Source organism: Peromyscus eremicus, chromosome 11, assembly GCF_949786415.1.
Source record: "Peromyscus eremicus chromosome 11, PerEre_H2_v1, whole genome shotgun sequence".
NCBI classification, from domain to species: Eukaryota; Metazoa; Chordata; class Mammalia; order Rodentia; family Cricetidae; genus Peromyscus; species Peromyscus eremicus.
The window spans coordinates 24,671,353-24,691,740 of NC_081427.1; the positions used below are offsets into that span (position 1 = coordinate 24,671,353).

Here is a 20,388-nt window from a genome sequence, read left to right on the forward strand (position 1 = left end):
CAGCCAGTGCTCTTATCTGCTGAGCCATCTCTCCAACCCCTTAATTGCCACTGTTGATAAATAAGCAAAAGTAACAGGTTTTCTCAAAGGCCAGTGTAGGGAATCAAACTAGAAATTATAGACTTTCCAGAATAAAATGGGAAAGTCATATAACAAAACTCTTTTCAGGGAATATACAGGTTCTTTCCATCATATTTTCGTGTGTGTGTGTGTGTGTGTGTGTGTGTGTGTGTGTGTGTGTGTGTGTAAAGAGAGAGCGTTATAAAGATTAAAATATGTATATGTGTGAAGTGTATCAATAACTATTGTAGGTGAGTTGATGTCTTTCAAAGGACTTGAGAGCATGAGTGAGAATATGGCAAAAACCCCAAAATGCCACTTTAGATGCAGGATTTAATGCTGAACCCCCCACATACACACCTCAAAAGGAAAAGAAAAGAAAAGAAAAGAGAATATTGATTAGAGATAAGGAAGCAGTTGAAAAGATAAACCCCTCTGAAGCATTTTAAAAATAAAGACGAGGAGAGAACTATTGGGCTCATTCAACTTCATCCTATTTCAGCCATTCCCTTGAGGGTGTGCGTTACTGCCGTATTCTGACTGTACTTGAGCCCAGCTGCATCGCTGACTGTGTGGGCAATCCAGGGCATGATATCTAACCTCTTCCTGGTCCCTTATTCTCTCAGCTGTTAAATGACAAGAGTAACAAAATTAGTGAGGTGAAGATTAAATAAATTTAGCACAGGAAGGCTTAGAAAGGACTGGGCATGGCCTACTTACTGATAAGGACTTAAGGGGAGATCAGTATGCCTGCCTTCTAAGAACAGGAAAATACGACAAAAGAGAAACAAAAGTGATCATGCCCAGGGCTGTCCTGTGATGGACCCGAAGCCGTTACCAGAGCAGCAAGGCAATAGAGATGCCACCTGCCAACAGTGAGCCAGAGTGCTAAGTACATATGGCAACATGAACTTGTTTGGTGAATGCTTTGCCTGAGGAGACTTAAATAAACAAATACCCTGACCTTACAGGGAACCAATGACAAACCACAGTATGATTCCCCCAAAGAGTGGCTTGGAGAAACAATGAGTTTATAGAACTCACCTTCAGAGGACAGATGAAGGGTTACTTACAGGAGAGTGAGCGACCCCAACGCACCAAAGAAGAGTCTGACCACAGTATGGGGTTCTCCTTGTAGACCCTGTCCCATAAGAACATTTATAATTTGGTCCAAAAACCATCCATTTCAGCTACCGTTCTGAGTTTCCATTATTTCAGTTGTCATGAACTGTTAAAACATGCCCAGACCTTCTTTCTTACTACTATAAAATGTTTAAGGCATCTGACCCCTCAAAAATGATTTCCACACTTGAAGCATAATAATGTAAGTTAAGTTTTTTTATATTATAATCTACTTATTACTGAACTGAAGTTTTATTGTGAAAATTTAGTGTTGATTTAATCTTTTAATTATCTGGATGTTTTACCTTCCTAAGAGCGAAATAATTGATGCCTGGTGGAAGATGAACTTTGACCTTAAATTTATGGAGTAGTGTTCCCTACTCAGTCAGAGGCTGATCTTTCAATTTCATTTCAGATATTGAATTTATACTTTTGAAACTTATATCTTTGTAAACTCTGCAAAACCTCTGACTGAATGGCTTATTAATTTTTCTGTTCCCAGTAGTGCGTAGCACAGACTTCTGTATTGGAGAAAGCCAAATATTAGTTGAATTAAACTACGATGTCCCCCAAAGATAAAAATCCACTTTGTTATCTCAATACTGCCTCCCATAGGTTTGGTGCTTCTCTTAAATGTACTTATTCTTTTGAGGCATTATGATTGGAATTCTAAATTTTTGTTGAAAAAAAAACTGCTCCCCAATTTTTCCCAGCTTTATTGTAGTATAGTTGACAAATAAAAATTATATAAAGGGGCTAAGGTGATTACTCAGGAGTAAAACACTTGCTGTGAAAGTATAGCGATCTGAATTCAGATCCCCAGGACTCTAGTGTGTGTGTGTGTGTGTGTGTGTGTGTGTGTGTGTGTGTGTGTGTGTGTGTAATGCTGGTGCTCCTACAGAAATGGAAAGCAGGAACAGGAGACTCTCTGCAAGGCCACAGGCCAGCTAGCCTGGCATACTCAGTAACAAACAAGAGACCCTGTCTTAAGCAAAGTCAACTGAAGGTACCCTCTGAGCTCTACATGTGTGCCACAGCATGCACACACAAGCAAATACAAACACATACACACACACACATACACACACACAAGCACATGACACTCATAATTTATATATACTTAAGAAATAAAGTAGGAAGTTTTTATGTACATATCCACTGAATGGTTACTATAACCAAGCTAATTGACATGATTATTACTTCCCATAGTTACTTATCATCTGTGTGACTATGAATGGAGAACATTAACATCCACTCACTGTCCTGCTGATAGAAGTACATGACATGGCATGATACTAGACTTTGACTCTCACTCCTCCCAGTTCATGTAGGTGAGCCTAAAGAGATACTATGTTGTGTCATTTGGTTGACTAAATTATTCTGAAGTCTGAGGAAGTATTAGATAGTAAATACATAAACCAAAATTTTTATGAAGGTCTTTCTATGGAAACTACCTCTGGGTATTCCACATCAGAATAGTATACGTATTTTATGATGCCATAGGAGAAAACTCGAGCTCCCTCTGTGTAAACTATCAAGACCAGAAGCAGCAGTTAGACATGCATATACCAGATAAATAAGAAGAACGTATACAATAAGTAATATTGCATAATAAAAGTCAGTTCCTTTAAGACTAACAAATAAAAAAATCAGACAATATTTAAGATCTGAGTAGAAGAAAGTTAGAAACAAAACCAGAGAAAGTTGGCTAATAGGAATCAAATTTCTTATTCTTAAAGTTCCTAAGGAGCAGGCTGGGGAGATGGCTTAATAACTGATTGAGGGCCCGGATTTGATCCCCTAGAGCCCATAACAAAAAGAAAAGAAAAGAAAAAAAACCGAGCATGGTGGCACTTGTGGTCATCCCACTCTGGGAAGGCACAGACAGGAGGCAGATCCTTAATGCTTACTAGGCAGCCAGTCTCATGAGAGACTCTGTCTCAAAAGCATAAGGCGAGGCTGGGGAGATACCTCAGTGAGTAAGAGCCCTTGCTGCATAAGCATGATGACCTCCATTCAGATCCCAGCACCCACATAAAAGTCAGGTTAGCCATGTGCCTGTAACCCCAGTGTTGGGAGGGGCCAACAGACTGGTGGATCTCTGGGGCTTCCTGCCCAGCCAGCTAGAGCCAGGTTCACTGAGAGACCCTATCTCAAGGGAATAAAGCCAGATGAGGAGTGATAGACAAGGACACCAATCACCATACACATGTGCATGCACACATATCACACACACACACACACACACACACACACACACACACACACACACACGGAATGACACTCAAGATTACCCTATGACTTCCACATGCACGAACACACCAACACGCTTGCACATGCCTGCACACATGCGCATACACAGAATCCTAAGAAGCTACTTTGTGCAGACAATTCAAGAGACATTACCAGAGAACTCATGTAGGACCTGAGAATGTTGATGGCAATATTTCACCAAAAATGTCAGCTATGGAGAGCAGTGTGATAGCACAGGGACAGAAAACGCTCCACGACTAACACCAACTGCATCTTGTCACCAATATATTTAGAGTTCTCACAGGAAAAAATAATTGTTTCTAGGTAGCCACAATCTTAAATCATTCCTCCACTTGTGAGTACAATTTACAAGAGAGTAGAAAGGAAGACACAAAAAGAAAACTCTTGCCTTAAAATACGGTGATTTAAAGCATCAACATACGTCATATATGTTGTACAATGTAAGGAACTGGCTCACTTCCTTTCTTAATATAGCCTCAGGGTGGGTGGGTTTGGTTTGGTTTGGTTTGGTTTGGTTTTGGCAGCAATGACAATGATTGATGGAGGCAGCGGTGGAGATGGTGGTGGTGGTGATGGTGGCAGTGGTGGAGGTGGTGGTGGTGGTGGTGGTGGCAGTGGTGGAGGTGGTGGTGGTGGTGGTGGCAGTGGTGGAGGTGGTGGTGGTGGTGAGGTGGTGGTGGAGGTGATGGTGATGTGGTGTGGTGGTGGTGTGGTGGAGGTGGAAGTGGTGGTGGTGGAGGTGGTGGTGGTGGAGGTGGTAGTGGTGGTAGTGATGGCGGCCATGACAGTGTCAGAGATGAGAAACAATAACTGATATATGCTGTAGAGAGCTAACCTCCCCTCTCGAAACCAGATAAAGCATGTCACTCCTAACACGCTTGTATCCTGCATGTTCTAGCTATTCTTCCAACCACGCACCATATAAAGGGAAGGAGAGCCAGCTATTCACATTGGCTTGAAGCTATGATCTTGGTGATTGCCTCTCCACCTGCCTTTTACAGTAAAAGAGTTTTTAAATCAAACCAAGAAAATTAAATGATGTCAGCGAAGTTGAGTGGCAGGACTTTATTCACTTTTAGCCTTGTCAAGGGTCTAGCTAGCTATTACTTGCTTGAGTTGTAAAATGGTGATGTGACAGCCATGATTTTGACGGGGTGCCAACCATCAAGTAACACCTGAAGAAGGGGCCGGTGCTAGATGGAAAGAACCAGAAAAGAGAATGCAACACAAGAGAGATCAGCCCCTGACAGGTTAGGAGGCATGGGGATTGTTTTTGAGCAAAGCTTCACTTCAGGAAAGTCGTAGCAACATGAGGAACAAGGAAAATAATTCCCCTCATGGTACAAGGCTCCGAAGACTGTGGGCAACTCTCCTGTGTGCGAGTATTCCCCAAATGCCCCATGTCAACACTCATTCAACTGAGAATGATTCAGTCCTTTCAGGTGTGAGGAGCTGGGATCTCAGTCAACCAGAGGTCTTTGCCAATAGAACACAAACCCTGGGGCCAGAATCCATGTGATATCACAGAGTCAAATACAATGCTCTCCGCTTATTTCACATGGTTGGGAAGATGGTAGCATAGTAAAGACTGTTGTCGCTGTGTGGCAAGCAAAGCAAGAGCACAAACTGAGAAGCTAGAGACCAGAGAGGAAAGCATTCACATTCAGGACCCCAGCGTGACCGGAAAGCTGACAGTGTGGCCATCGGACAGTATCGGTTGATCTTCACTGATCTTTGACAGCTAGAGCCCTTGAAGAGGGCAAGGCTTTCTAACCATTTATGGACTCGTAGTTTGTTCCAAAGCAAGAAAACCCAAGGAAGAGCTCAGAATCTTTCTCCCTAGAAATGCCCCCCATTACCTCCTTGCCTTCACGAGCAGGTTGTGAAATTCAATTTAAACAGCATTTATTGAGCACATTCAGGATGCTTGAGAGCTATGAATTTGAGGAGGAAATGATCCCTCCCTCTGGCAAACTACTGCTTTTATAAAGATAGAGCTTTAGCGTTTTAGGTACTAAGTCAAGGTCGGCAAAGAATATAATATCCAACTTATTTTGTGCCTTTCGAGAACAATACATTTAGGGAGAAGTCCATTAGTTTCAAATATCTGGATTTTATCTATTTATGTTTTCCTATAAGGCATGTGTGTCAGAGAGAAGGAAAAATAGAGGGCAGGGTGTGTGTGTGTGTGTGTGTGTGTGTGTGTGTGTGTGTGTTCATGTGTCCTTAGATTTGGCAAATGGCTGAAGAGATTATACTCTGAGGCCAAAAGATAGGATTATAGCTGGTGAGGTACAGTGCCTTAGTAAATCAATTTTTGACTGGGTATCTGGCTCGCAGCATGATTTACCACTGGCTTTTGAAAATGAAAATGTTAGACTAAGCAGGAGCTGAGAATAATGTCGCAGTCTGCCAAGACAAGAAAGACCTTGACTTCAGGAGCCGAGCAAAAAAGCAATAAACAATGCCTTTTTGGGGAAATAACTTCATGTGGTTAATAAACCAAACAGGCATTTGTTTAATTGATAAATCCCAAATGAACAATAACATCTATTACAGTTTGTATCATCTATGCCAATAAAATTTACAAATCACTTAGCCTGGGGCCTAAGATATTAAATGACTCCAGAATGCACACAGTCATTGGGGGTGCTGCTTTGGCAATATGGTCTAAGGAAAACAAGTATAGACTTCAGAGCCAGGCATGTGTGTCTTGGTAACATTCCTGGCTTCCCCTGTAACTCTAAGTGAATCTCTTAACCACTCTGACCTCAGTTACCAATTCTGGACCAAAAGAAGAAGAGAAAGAGAGGAAAAAATAAAGATTATCTCCTGGAAGCAATACAAGAATTAAATGATGTAACACCCAAAGGGTCCCTGCCATGCCTGACACACGGCAAGTGTTCGGTGAGGGCCTCTGCCTTCTTTCACTGGGATGTTTAAAGGACTATGTACAGTTTAGCGCACTATGAATTCCACAAATAGGGAATTCTTTTCTTGGCTTTTTATTGCTGCTGTTACAAGTTACCATAAACTTAGTGACTTTGAGTTGTACAATGGTATCACCTTGCAGTCTTAGAGTTCAGAAGTCTGAAATGGGTTTCCCCAGGCTAAACTAATGATGGCTGAAAGATGTTCCTCTGGAGATAGGAATGGCAGCACTCAGTAAACTGAAGCAGGAGGATTGCCATGAATCAGAGGCCAGCCTGGGCTACATAGTGGGTTCTCAGCCAGTCTAGGCTATAAAGTGACACTCTGTCTCTAAACCAACAATAAATGACCTTCTGGAGGGTCCAGGAGAGAATCTATTTTTCTGACACTTCAGGACCTTGAATTTCTTTGTGTACAGCTCCCTCCTCCATCTCCAAAGTCAGCAGACAGTTAGCATCTTCAAATTCGCCCACGGCTACGCCTCTCTACCTTCGTCAAATTCCCTCTCACCTTCCTCCCTTTCCTCCCCAGGGCTCTTCCTCACCCTGTGCTCACCTTGATAATCCAAGATAACACCCCTCACCCCTACCTCCCCCCTCATCTCAAGATCCATACTTTAATCACATACACAAAGTGCTTTTGCTAAGCAGAGCAACAGGTATGGGTCCTGGGAATTAGGACAAGGAAGACCAATTTCCTGTCTACCCTAACTATTATAACACTAAAGTTTTGTTCATTTAAAATTGCTTGGTTCTTTTGACGTTAAATTCAAGGTATTGGGTGTAAAAGATAAATGTCAAGGGAATTAATAAATTTCTCCTGCCTTGACTTAAAATTCTTTTGCTTTTAGCACTTTGTCAGAAATTCTCTTTCACATAACACAAGACATATTCTCGTGGTTATTAAATCTAACAGAAGACAAAAGATTGAATTGGGTGGGGTCATGCGGAACCTCAGTCAATGCAGGGCCCCTTACTCTGTTGTTTAACTGTACTGACATTTACAAGGTATACATCGAGAAGAAATTTGGGAAGATAGAAAGACGGACAGAAGACAGATAGAGAGATCTATAGATGACAATAGATGATAGATTGATGGAAGGATGAATGAGTGAATAGAACAATAGGTCAATAGATGAAAGATCAGTAGATAGGTAAGATAGATAAGATAGGTTAGCTAAGTAGATAGACCGATAGATATAGATTAGATAGATGACAGGTGATTGATTGATAGATAGATAGATAGATAGATAGATAGATAGATAGATAGATAGATAGTCTCAGTTTTATGCTTCTGTGGAACATTTGGTTAGGTATCTGCAGACATTTTTGGTTATCATGACTTGAGAAGGTGCTACTGGAGGACTGGGGTAAGAACCAAGGATGCACTGTTAAGCATCCTTTACAGACAGTTCGGCACCCCAAACATTTTGTTATAGAGAGCAAAAAGGCAATAGTGTTGTTGATTTGAGAAACAAGAAAGTAGATTTTTGCAACTCAGCACTTAAAATAGTTGGACACAGTGATGTCCTCAGTGAATGTCCATACAACTGAATGTAAAGTTTCACAAGAGAAAAATGTTAGCAATACCCCCAAGAGAACCACTATAGTATGAACTTAATATCATTTTCCCAAAATGCAGCCAGAAAAATTGCAAAACATGAATCCTACCTTCAAAGGTAAACTATTTCCACTGTCAAGAAAGCTAATTCTATTATTTAAATTATATAGGAAATGCATTTTTTTCAGGTCAGGAAGGGAATATGATATAACAGAAAAGAAACAGGATAGTCAGGCAGCTCCATCCTAAGTTTTGTCAGAAAAATAAATCAGAATTTTCTAGATTCTCTCAGAGATTGTTTTCCATATCAAAAGGTAAACCTGGGTTGGAGAGGTGGCTCAGTGGTTAAGAGTGCTAGCTGCCCTTCCAGAGGACCCAAGCTTAGGTACCCTTGTGGGGCAGTTCACAGTGGTCTGTAACTCCAGCTCCGGGGGATTAGGTGCCCTCTTCTGCCCCTCAGCAGCCCTAGGCACACATGTGATACACATATACACATCCCGACAAAACACTCATACACATAAAACAAACATAAATACTTTCCAAAGAAATGTTTTAAAGAACTAGAAGAAAGAAAGCCGAAAGCCAGGAATTTACCTAAAACAGTTGTCCAATGAGACTATACAATTGAATCAGGCAGACGTTATTGTATTTCACCAAATTTTTGACTCAATGCTCAACCTATATTGAGTTCCTAGTATTCAATGGCACTAGCACTTGAGGGATAAGCTATAAAAAACTAATAATAAAGATGCCACATCCCTTGTACATCTGAGTGCTATGAGAAAGAATGTGATCATGAAACACAAGAGAAGGAGTGTTGCTATTTTTGCTGACTTTATGGGTTTATCACCCTAGGCACAGATGCCAAGACGCCTCTGGTTTTCTCCCACACTCAGCCCTAAAACCATGCCATGCACTCACATGATAGTGAAGTCATTTTCTTCCTATCAGTAACCTAAGCTTCTCCAAGAAGCCTTCCTAAGCCATCAAAGGGTTTACGCATTCTCTGGTTCTACACTACCTATTAATAGGTTCTCTGCTAACTCGTCATTCCTCACTAATAATAGTGGGACTCGAGTGTCTTATTTCTGCTTTTATTCCCTGTCTTTTACCTATGAGTCAGTGTTCCCAAGCCTAAATTGCAAGTTTATAAAAGACATGTATGAGATGGTTTTGTGTATTGCCTGATGCAACCCTCTAGGCCAATAAATATTTTTAAAATAGTCTAGGTTGACAGTATTAAATTAGTTTATGATGGAGCAATGTCTCTGTGAATTGGAAAACTTCCTATTTCCTTCTTCAACAGGGTAACACTCGAGAAAGTTCTCTAAATAGGGCTGCTTCTTCGCCACTGACAGGTGACCTCTGAGCAACGCCAAATCTATTTATCATGATCAGTGACCTCAATGCATCTGTAACTGCTCTGCACCCGTCAATAAATATAAAGCAAGTTAGTTTTTATTGCTCTGTTTTATTTGGTATTTTATTGAGGTTTAATTGATTATTGAAGGAAACTATTCAGATCCAAGGCAACATCTTGAATTATTCCTTTGGATTGCTCAGATCAGACCACATGTCTGGTGTGTGATAGTGACTGCTGAATTATCGGGCGACTTTGGGAATGTGCACATATTCTTGATATCCAGAGTTCTCCTAAAGTGAAGAAGAAATCAGATGGGGACACTAAGATTTGTTGACTGTCTGCTATGTGCCAGAACCTCCATTCATCATCGAAGTCTAATCCAAGATGACCTTTATAACATTCACTCATTCGTCATTTGCATCCATTACTTATTGAGGATCTATGTGCTAGTATGTTGGGTCCTGAGACTACTGAAGTGAAGGGACCAGACAGATTTCATGCTTTCTTTCCTGATATATGAGCTAGTTAAGAAAAGAATTATAAAATTAAAAAAAAAGAATATGCTGATAGTTCAGTGGGAAATATGTCGAGAGTACGTAGGAGGAGAATCCTAGACTAGCAACATAAGAAAGGCTTCCCTGGAAAGAGAAGGTTAGGCAGCCCTGGGACATGAATTGGATTAACCAGGTAAGAGTCTGAAATGGATTTCTGCCAAGAGAGACTGGAAAGACTTAGCTATGAAAGAGGCAAATGTGTTCTCAAAAACCACATGAAGTAGAGTGTGGTAAGAAAAAGCCTTGTTCAGAGAGGATGGTGATAAATGAAGCTGATGAGAGGAGAGCAGAAGCCGCCATGTAAAGGGGAGAGCGGAAGCCGCCATGTAAAGGACTCTGTCCCAAGGAAACAGAAGACATTGAAGAGTTGAAGTAGAATAGTGATGTCTTCCATGTTGATGTGGTTGTAAAGCTGGTCTAATGACAGGAAAATAGAGAAGAAATCGTGTGTGTGTGTGTGTGTGTGTGTGTGTGTGTGTGTGTGTGTGTGTGTTTGGAGGGCAAAAAAAAATCAAAGAAAAATGGTGGTGGAAACAGAAAATAATTAAGTGAGTCGAGATATATGCAGAGAGGTAGGCAGACAGCAGAGTTAGTGTTGAGTGCATTCCAGGATGACCTCCTGGTGGTCCTTACAGATATGAGACACACAGGAGTAGGAATGTATTTGTGGGATTGGTGATGAGGTCAGTTGGGATGTACTGAGTATAAGTGGGCTGAGAGACTTGCTGGGGAGGCAGATAACATCCTTGAAATCATCTCATCCTTGAAATACATCTCAAGGAAATGGTCAGACACCCTGGGCATTGATAGCAGTGGTTCACAGGTAGTAGCTGCACACATAAAATAATAACAATGACAAAAGGTGACCTCACTTAGAGATAATCCATGAAATATGGAAGGAAAGGACCTGAGACACAAGCCCAAAGCCCCCAGCATTTAAAGGGCCATTAGGGGAAGAATAGCTGGCAAAGTTAATTATTATGAAAACTGTGTTGGAGGGGACAGACAGAGTCTAGCATGGCTTAATTAATTTGCTAATTAATGGGAGAGTCAAAGTTCAAACCCACATCTTTCCATTTTCAAAAATCCACCTTCTGAGTCCTTCATATTTATAAACACAGTAGTAACTTGCCAAAGGTAGATCTTTCATGAAACATTTGCATACATTATTTTACTAATTTTCAGAGCAACTTACTTGTGAATGAAATACTATTATTATTCCTATCATGAATGAAGGAATAGTCTTCGAGAAATTAACTGTTTCCCAAGGTTGCAAATTGAGTCCAAAGCTTGACTTTACACCCATTGCTTTCTTTCACGCAGTCCACCCTTTCAACCATTGTGATTATACTGGTTAAGACAACAGTTCAGACCTCAGATGTCATCAGCATTACTTAGAGGGATTCTATCCCTCCCTGTAAAATGTACGGCATCTACTCAAATACAGACAAGCAGGCACAGATTTCACTAGATAGTTCAACAAAAAAGGAGCGGTCCTCACCTAGTTTTAGAAATATTTTCAAAGTGGGGCTTAGAAATAAATACAGGAATTGCATATGGAAGTAATAATCTCTGTATATGTTTGTTTAACTTTCGATTTTAAGTCTTCAAGTACCTTTTCCCTCCAATTTAGTCTGAATGAACACTGACCTGGGTGCATAGTGAAAAATCCTGTATGAGGTTAATGAATATAATGACAAATTGGTCTGTTTTAAAATCTCTGTCTGTTTTAAAGTCCTGTATACACAACACATAAAAACTCTTATATGGAATATATATATATATATATATATATATATATATATATATATATATATATATGACCTAACAAAAGTCTAACTAGCTTACATTTTAGCATGATACACTGGTCATAATCAGAAATGTTTCTCGGTCACTATGTACAAGGAAAATTAAAAAGAATAAACAAAGCTCCCCTGAGTTCCAGTACCAGCACCCACACTGGACAGCTCACAACTGCCTGTGATTCCAGTTCCGAGGCACCGGGCACTCTCTTCTGGCCTCCTCAGGCACCAGTACACACATGCACATACTCATACACAGATGCACACACATAAATGCCATTAAAAATAAAAATAAATCTTTTCTTGAGAGGATCCATTAGAGGGCTTCTAAAAAAAAAAAAGGTGCTGGGGGGCAGTCCTGAGTTCCTGATTCTAGCCAGGAAATTTGTGCTCCTAGCTAGGTCCCAGGTCATACTCCTGCCCACTTTGAGAGCCAGCAAGAAAAATTTAAAGAGAGAATCACTGTAACAGCAGCATATATATATTTTTTTTTTGAAAAAGCAGAAGTTCCATGGCTGAAGTTAAGGCACTTTTCTATATCATATTATCATATTAAATGCTGATCAGGTAAGAGGTGACTCCAAAACCCCAGGTCCCACCCCTTTGTGTTCTGCTATCCCCTCGGACTCTGTCCTCATCAGCCCTCAGGAAACTAGGTTCAACCTGGGAGGAACATTCTATAATAAGCCAGTTCCTGTTAAGCAGTAGGTACTGACAATTACACGCTCATGTATTACACCATGGGAAGGTGATCAAAGGCTAACCAGCCATGTGCCAGCCAGAACTACTAACTATGGAAGAACCAGAGGAAGGCGCTATGGTTGGGATTGCAACTGTCTCCCAAGAGCCCAGGTGTTAAAGCCGTGCTGTCTGACCAGCAGTGGAGCCCATGGGCATCCCAGGATAGCAAGGAGTGTTTGTAGATGGCATCCCACCACATGCAAAGGGTGGGACACTTGGTTAAAAGCTTGGTGGCCTGCCTGGGGGTACAGTCTTGATGAAATGAGGTGTCGTTTAAATAACTCGGATTGTTGGCAGCTAGCCTCCATTGGAAGAACTCTTTCCCTTCATCCTTTTTGCTTCCTGACAACCAGGAAGCAAGCAGCTTCCTCTGCCTGCTTGCCACAGTTTCAAAGCAATAGAGCGAAGCAATCATGGACTGAACCATATGAAACCGTGGGCCAAAATCAACCCTCCCTCTTGATAAACTTATCTCAGGGAGTTTGTTCCAGAAATGCAAAGTTAGTGGGAGTTTGAAGGACAATTAGCACCCTGCCACAGTTATACATGTCATCTGTGAAATAATTATCAGATGTAAATGAGCTAACTCATGCAAAGTCATTAACACTCATGTAGCAAAATATATGATAGGTCTTTCTTAAAAGACCACAGTACATGCTTCCCACTTTCTGTAAAGATATTAACCATAACCCAATGTCTTGTTTCAGCCAACCATCACATGTTCCCTTCCAAAAGCTCCCTTCTGACTGTCGTAGGCACGTATGTGTGCCATCTAGGGAATTGCAGGCTGTGACCCTGTTTTCCACCTTGACAGTGAGTGTGCTCAGAAGATTCAATTTGGACACTGACTCAGAGATTCAAGAAGTGACGCACAGGAAAGGGAGTGATACACCAGCATTAGCTGGCTTCACAGACTACTAAAAATATAGACAATTAATGTTATGCCCTTGAATTTCATTCAAAATTAAGCTGCAAGTTGGTACATGCAGCTGATAGAAGGGTGTTATGTTCCCAGGGACAGCCCCTCAGGCAATGATACTGCCACTGCCTGGTGACACCCTCCATGGGGCCGTGCAACAAAAGAGATCCCTGTATTTATTTTCCAAGACAGTACATTGGTTTTTTGTTTTGTTTTGTTTTTTTTTTTTTTTTTTTTGGTTTGTTTTTTGTTTTTTTAAAGAATAAAAAAGTGAGTACAGAAACGGAGTCAGGGCACCTTCTGGCTGAAAGTGTTATAGATACAGTAGTGAGAAACCCTGCCCACCACAGGTGAGATAAGGCTTCTGGAGGGAAGTGGCTAAATTCTTACTTAATGGTGAAACATTAAAAGTGAACCAGATGATTAAACTTAATGGAACAGGCACATTAAACTGAAATTAGTAAAAATATGCCTTGGGCAACCTACAACCTTTTATTTGTTGTTGTTTAACTTCTGTCTCTTCCAGTGGCCATGATGAATGACATCACAAAAGAAAAAAATCCAATTAAAATCTAAGTGCTCAATAAACCCCTAATGTCTGCTTCTTGCCACTGCTTTCACGGGCACTGGAGTTTTCTGTGTTCTTTCTTTCCCAAGAATAGAGAAAAGCGCTGGCCCCAGGGGCGTTCGGCAGAAGGGAGGAGGGTGAGGAGAGACGAGGGGCTGATGGGGGTTTTTGCTGCCTGCACATGCACCGTCAGACTCAGAAAACTCATGTTGGGGGCTGAGAGGAGGGAAGAGGTTAAATTGTTCTTTTATCAGGCCTTGCCTGAGTGAAGAGATACATTTTCCCACTGGTTTTCAAATATTGATAAATCAGAACTGTGATCTGCAACATAGTCCCCGTTCACACTTTCCGGCATCTCCCCCCTGCCTCTCTATCGTCTCCCGGTGTTTGTAGTATAATTCATGGAAACAGTCGCTTCTGACAGCCAAAAATAAGTTTCTGATTACTTTCACCTGAATAAATCTTGTGACCGGATGTGGTATTCGCCGACTAAGTGTGCAACAATTACACATTGAAGATGATGAAAGCAGCAGCCGAGGAGAGTCTATAATCTAGTGGAATAAAGAATATAATAAATCACATGTAAAGACAGCAGTTGCCACCAGGTAGAAGAATACTGGCTTTTCATAACAGATTTTACCTCAGAGATAGGAAGTGTTTACAAAATTGGGTTTCCATGGTCTTCAAAGTTTTCAAAGTCAGAAGAAGAGCAAAAACATGCTGATGATAAATTCCCAGCCAATGCTCATGCTTCCACTTTGGTGGCTCTTTATAATTCATAAAACACACACCATGCTTTTATTGCATGTTTAGGTGGCAATTCATGAGGTATTTGTATATGGCCTCTAATTAGTTCTTGACAGCCACTTGTCCCGTAGCTCTTATTATCCTTATTTTACTGAGAAGGGTCTTGGCTTGAGAGGTGCAATTGACTCTGCTGTGGTCTTACACCTGGTGAGGGACACAGTAAACGTGACCTATGCTTAGGACTTAGCTGCACATCCCACATGCTGCATCCTGCTGCTAATCACAATTGCCGACCATGGCTGGCCCACCATGGCCACTGACCACCGCGCCGATCATGCCTACCCAGGAGCACACATCCAAAGGGCAGCAGTGGTGCTTGCTTTACTCATGAGTTAATAAAATGGCTTTTTAAGAGCGCTCTGCAGTCATTAGAATCTGTCAATGGAGAGTTAACTTTTCCCTAGTGGCTCTTTCTCTGTCATGGTGGTTTCAGCGTTTCCTTGGCATATCACACTGCACAAATCATAGAGTGCTCTTGTTTTACATTTCATATTGCATTTGTCTCACTTTGAAGCAATTTCCTCCCTGTTCGCATTTTATCTTCCATTATTTCTGCCAAATTGCTTTCAAAGCTACTAATTGTATGAGTAATATTCTCATTCTCAAATTCGGTGATTAACTCGGCGTAGCTGTGTGGCAGTGGACACAGTCTCTCGCGCGCCAGAAATGAGGACATTGCACCGAACATTCTCCAGGGCACCTTCCTGCCACCAGTTTCTCATCTTTGACTCTCACTTGAGCTGGGTGTGATTTTGAAACACTACATAAATTGGAACTTTGCGTTTCCTGTTTCTCCAGTGACAGATAACTCGGGATTACAAAAGAAACTTTCTGGGAAGGCTGTCAGAGGTCGTACCCCCAAAAAAAACCTTGTATTGAACACTAAAGCTTCAGATAGCCATGTTAAATAAAATCATGCCACGTAAAGTCCGAAATTCAGACTCTTATAGCCTGTCCTGTGTTAGCAGGTGATTCCAAGACAGAGGCAGATTAAGTATTTCCCAAGTACACAGGACTCTTTCCCTCTGTGCTTTGTGTAGATAGTCCACGGAACATGTGTTTAGGAAACTGCTTAGATCATCATCTCAGTTCCCTTTGGCTTTAAAGTCCATCTGCAGGTATCCTAGAACAGAGGTTCTCAACGTGTGAGTCACAACCCCTTGAGGGTCCAACGACCCTTTCATGGAGGTCACCTAAGACCATTGGAAAACGCAGATTTAAATTACCATTTGTGTCAGTAGCAAAATTACAGTTAGGAAGTAGCAATGAAAATAATTTTATGATGGGGTTGGGGATTTAGCTCAGCAGTGGAGCGCTTACCTAGCAAGCGCAAGGCCCTGGGTTCGGTCCTCAGCTCCGGGAAAAAAAGAAAAGAAAGAAAAAAGAAAATAATTTTATGGTTGGGATCACCACAATATGAGGAACTGTATTAAGGGGTCACAGCATTAGGAAGGTTGAGAACCACTGTTCTAGAAGCTTGTGCAGTGTTTTTCAGAGCCCATGGATGTTTACCTATTGCAGTTACCACTGTCAGGCAGCTCCTCCCTATGGAGACTGTAAGGAGATTCTGTAACGAACATGTCTGTGATCACGAAGCCTGTGACTCCAGCTGTTAAATGGTCGTCCTCAACAATGACAAAACACATTGTGAAAATCTGTGAATATAGTTAGATTGCTAGGAGACCTAGACTTTTGCTAGGTAGGGGGAAAAGAATTTAGGAACTCAACTCCGAAAGGGAATCTTTGGGTTAGGAAACAGGAACTACATCTCCAACTCAGAATCATCACCGTCCACTCTTTTGGCCCAGGCATTCACTTAAGTCTACACTTTCCTCTGGACCATTTCATTGACAGTGAATCTTCAGCACCGCTGCTTGATTACTTTCAAGAGCTGGGGTGGGGGATCAGGTCTCACTACCTCATAAGGCAGACAGGTTCCATATTAGGCTGTCTCTGCACATCAGAAGGCCTTCTCCTGTTTCCTACTAAAAATCCCCATGCCAGATGCCATTGTCCCAAGGAACTGATGAACTAGCTGGTGACATGGTCTCAAGACACTCCTGAAAGCAACACTGAGGAGGTCTCGGGATGCTTTAAACTGAAATAGACAGACAAACGGACACATATCACTTCTCTCCGGAAAAATGGATTATAATCTCCATTGACCAATGTGATTGCCTAGCTTCCTTAATTCACCAAAAGGCAGACTATTCCCATGTCTCTGATGAAAACACGGAAGTCCGTTTAAGCAGTGGGCACTTGGAGAATGTTTGTGTGTACACAATGACCAGGAGAGTCTGCTCACAGGTTCTGACATCCAGAGTGAAAAGATTTGTCCAGTCTAACTTACATGTTCTTGGGCTTTTAAAATTGCTTCCGTCTATAGTTTTCCCTTCTTCAAACTAAGAAAGATTGCCAAATTTTCTACTTCTAGAAAGTTCTGTGATTAAGAAATACGTTCATTAATGAGTGGTATTCTTCTGTTGAAGGGTTATGTAAGCATTTTTTTAAAAACAAAACCAAACAGCTGTGCCTGCCTTTGGAAGCTATTGATAGTGAATAACAAACAGTTATGATAGACTGCATGGTAAAAAACAAAACAGTTTAGGATCACGTGCTTGACTTTTACTTTTCTTTAATTTTTTTTCCCTACACTAGTTACATTCAGACCAGGATAGAGGAGATGGATCACTTAAATATATCCTTTCAGGAGATGGAGCAGGAGATCTCTTCATTATCAATGAAAACACAGGCGACATACAGGCCACCAAGAGGCTCGACAGGGAAGAAAAACCTGTTTACATCCTTCGAGCTCAAGCTATCAACAGAAGGACCGGGAGACCTGTAGAGCCTGAGTCCGAATTCATCATCAAGATCCATGACATCAATGACAATGAGCCAATATTCACCAAGGACGTTTATACAGCCACGGTCCCCGAGATGGCTGATGTTGGTGAGTGAGATGCAAATTCAACAGAGTGGGCTCTCCACGCCCACCAAGGGAAGAACCCTGAGCCAAATTTAACGAACTGAAAGAATTTAGAAGCCACATCCCAAAGCTACCATAGGTCCTTTTCATAAGTGCACCCCATTATCTAATGTCACCCCAGTCTTACCTTGTGACTACTATAAGAAAATGGCATTTCCTATCATGGTAAGGGTAGGACAGCAGTGGGGAGAGACTGCGAGAGAGCAATGGAGGCCAACTCATCTGCTTTCTCTCCCACTGTTTCTTGGACTGAAAGACAGCAGCCTTACATATTGCTCTCAGCCAACATCATAACAGTCTGGGGAAGGGGCCAATCTTCCCAGTCAAAAATTAAAGCCTGAATTTCCAGTCCAGCCTCAAAAATGGTGACCGGGCCAGAAAGATGACTCAGTAGGTGAAGGGACTTACCACAGAAGCCTGATGACCTGAGTTCAATACCAGACTCATATGAAAGCGGAAGGGGAGAACCAACTCCATAAACATGCCCTCTGACCCCCACAGCCATGCTGTGGCACTCACAGACACATATACACAGTAATAATAAATTTGTTTAATAAGCAAAAAAAAAAATACTGGTAGTTGCTTTAAGTAACTGTGAACTTGGGGGAAAGACTCTAAAGAAGTTTTTTTTTTCATATCTATAAATAGTACAAAGACAGTAAAGACATCCATGAGATTTAATACAGAGGATGAATATTATATGCACAAGTCCACTACCAGTTTTAAGTGTCATTTGTGTGGACTTAATCTGTTTAAGCTAGAAGACGGTAAACAGGACTTAAAGAAATGAGAAAGTTCTAGAAGCTCTAGAATACTTCCCAGGACGCAGTGACACACTCCAAACCACTATAGGAGAAGGTTGTTTTTATTTTCACTCTGCCAGCTTCAAAAAGGCTGAAATTACAGAACAACTTTTCTCTGGCTGCATCAATTAGATATGAGATAGAGTAGCGCTCAGAGGTCCAAAATCTGGAAAATATTCAGTCTGGGGAAGTGATTGGAAATCATCCATCCCCCCCCCCCAGGAAGAAATCGTCACATTATTTAAAGCCACTTTGTTCTGTTAGAAAAATCTGAAGCCATCATCAAAGCAAAGAAAGGAGTTGAGATTATTTTTAAAGAGTCTTTTTTCCCTTGGATGGGTTGGAGGACATTTTTCTTGTAGGTGGTTAAAAAAAAAAAAAAAAGAATTGGTGGGGGCGGGAATTAAAGCAAGATAGTTATCTTTGTGACCAGCAGCACCCCAAACAACTGTGATGCTCTGCACCCCTCTTAGAGAGTGTTACTCACTTTTGAAGCCAGGAAAGAATTAAATATATATTACACATACTTGGGGGAAAGCCCAAAATGCATGTCTAGAGAATCATTACTGGCATAGAGAAGGGAGTCTGGAAGAATGCATATAAAGGTGACCGGACAAGAGCAAAGGGGAAAAGTGAGCTTCAGTATCCAAAGTACCTAAATTAAAAACTGTCTCCACTAATAGCCAGCAGGGCAGCCTTGGGCAAATTACTTGATTTATCTGATCTTGATTTCTTTGATCCTCCAATTCCACATCTATAAAAAAATAAATAATGAATGTCTACTCCCGAAGGATAACCATGAGGATTAAATAAGAAAACAGGCGTAGAGCCTCCCCTTCAGTAGCTGCCCCTAATGGGTGCTTAGAACACCAAATAATGACATTCCAAAGGCAAGCAGAACTTACATTAATGCAAATAAGAACTTGGGTGTTTGTTGACTTCTATTAACTCCCCCTCTAAGGTCACAGGAGGCTCTCACTCTGGCCACTTAACCTGCCAAATTGCAAGGGTGGGATTGTGTCTCCTGTCTCAGTACGATACAATGAGAGCCAGCACATCCAACCCTAGCACAATGCACTCTATTTGTTTAATAAATGAAATGGTTAGGTATTACAAAAGCAATTTTAAAATTCTCATATTCTCTACATGGAACTTCCCTGCCCTTCTCAAAGACAGAACAGCCACTGCTTATCTGATAGGAATATCAAAAGGCAGCCATAGAGTACCCTTAATCACAGGGTCTTTTGGGAACTTCTCACCCATATAACAGACATGCAAATACACACATGAAATTAGCATGTTCTCAAGGCAAGGTAAGGATACTTCCAAAGTTTTTGGGCAAGCATCCCCAAAGTAAGAATGCCAGCCTAAAACAGTATCGCTTCCTTTGTACATTTAATCTTAATTGAAACTATACTGTCAGATGTTTACAGTGGGTTATCCCAACCCACTAATGTTTGGTTTAGGTTTTTTTTTGAAACACGTAGCCCAGGCTGACCTTGAACTCACTTTATAGCATAGGATGACCTTGAACTTCTGATCCTCCAATCTACCTCCTTAAGAGATGAGATTACAGGTATGTGTCTCTATACTTGGTTTTTTTTGTTTGTTTGGTTTGGTTTGGTTTGGTTTTTTTTGGAGTTGGGGATTGAACCTGGAGCTTCCTACATGTGCTCTACCACCAGCCCTAACTAATTCTTTATCTGGTCTAAACTACCCCTTTTAAAGGTTCAAAATCTTTCAACCTCTTAGAATTATCAGGTATTTGAAGATCCCATAACAGGAAACCTGACTTAAACTAGTTTAAACAGTGAAGATATTTGTTGGTCATAGGATCTAAAGCAAAGTAAGCTTTGGAAAAATTTGATCTGGATCCTGGCTTCGTGGTGATTTTC

General features: G+C 41.2%; 1 protein-coding gene across 1 annotated transcript in view; it reads left to right on the forward strand.

Annotated features, from left to right (window-relative positions):
* The window catches only part of Cdh6 (cadherin 6), a 135,095-nt gene that overhangs the window by 86,242 nt on the left and 28,465 nt on the right, over nucleotides 1-20,388 (forward strand). The window contains exon 3 of the mRNA XM_059276492.1: nucleotides 17,360-17,654. Within this exon, the coding sequence (XP_059132475.1) occupies nucleotides 17,360-17,654 (295 nt within the window). The remainder of the gene's footprint in view (nucleotides 1-17,359; nucleotides 17,655-20,388) is intronic.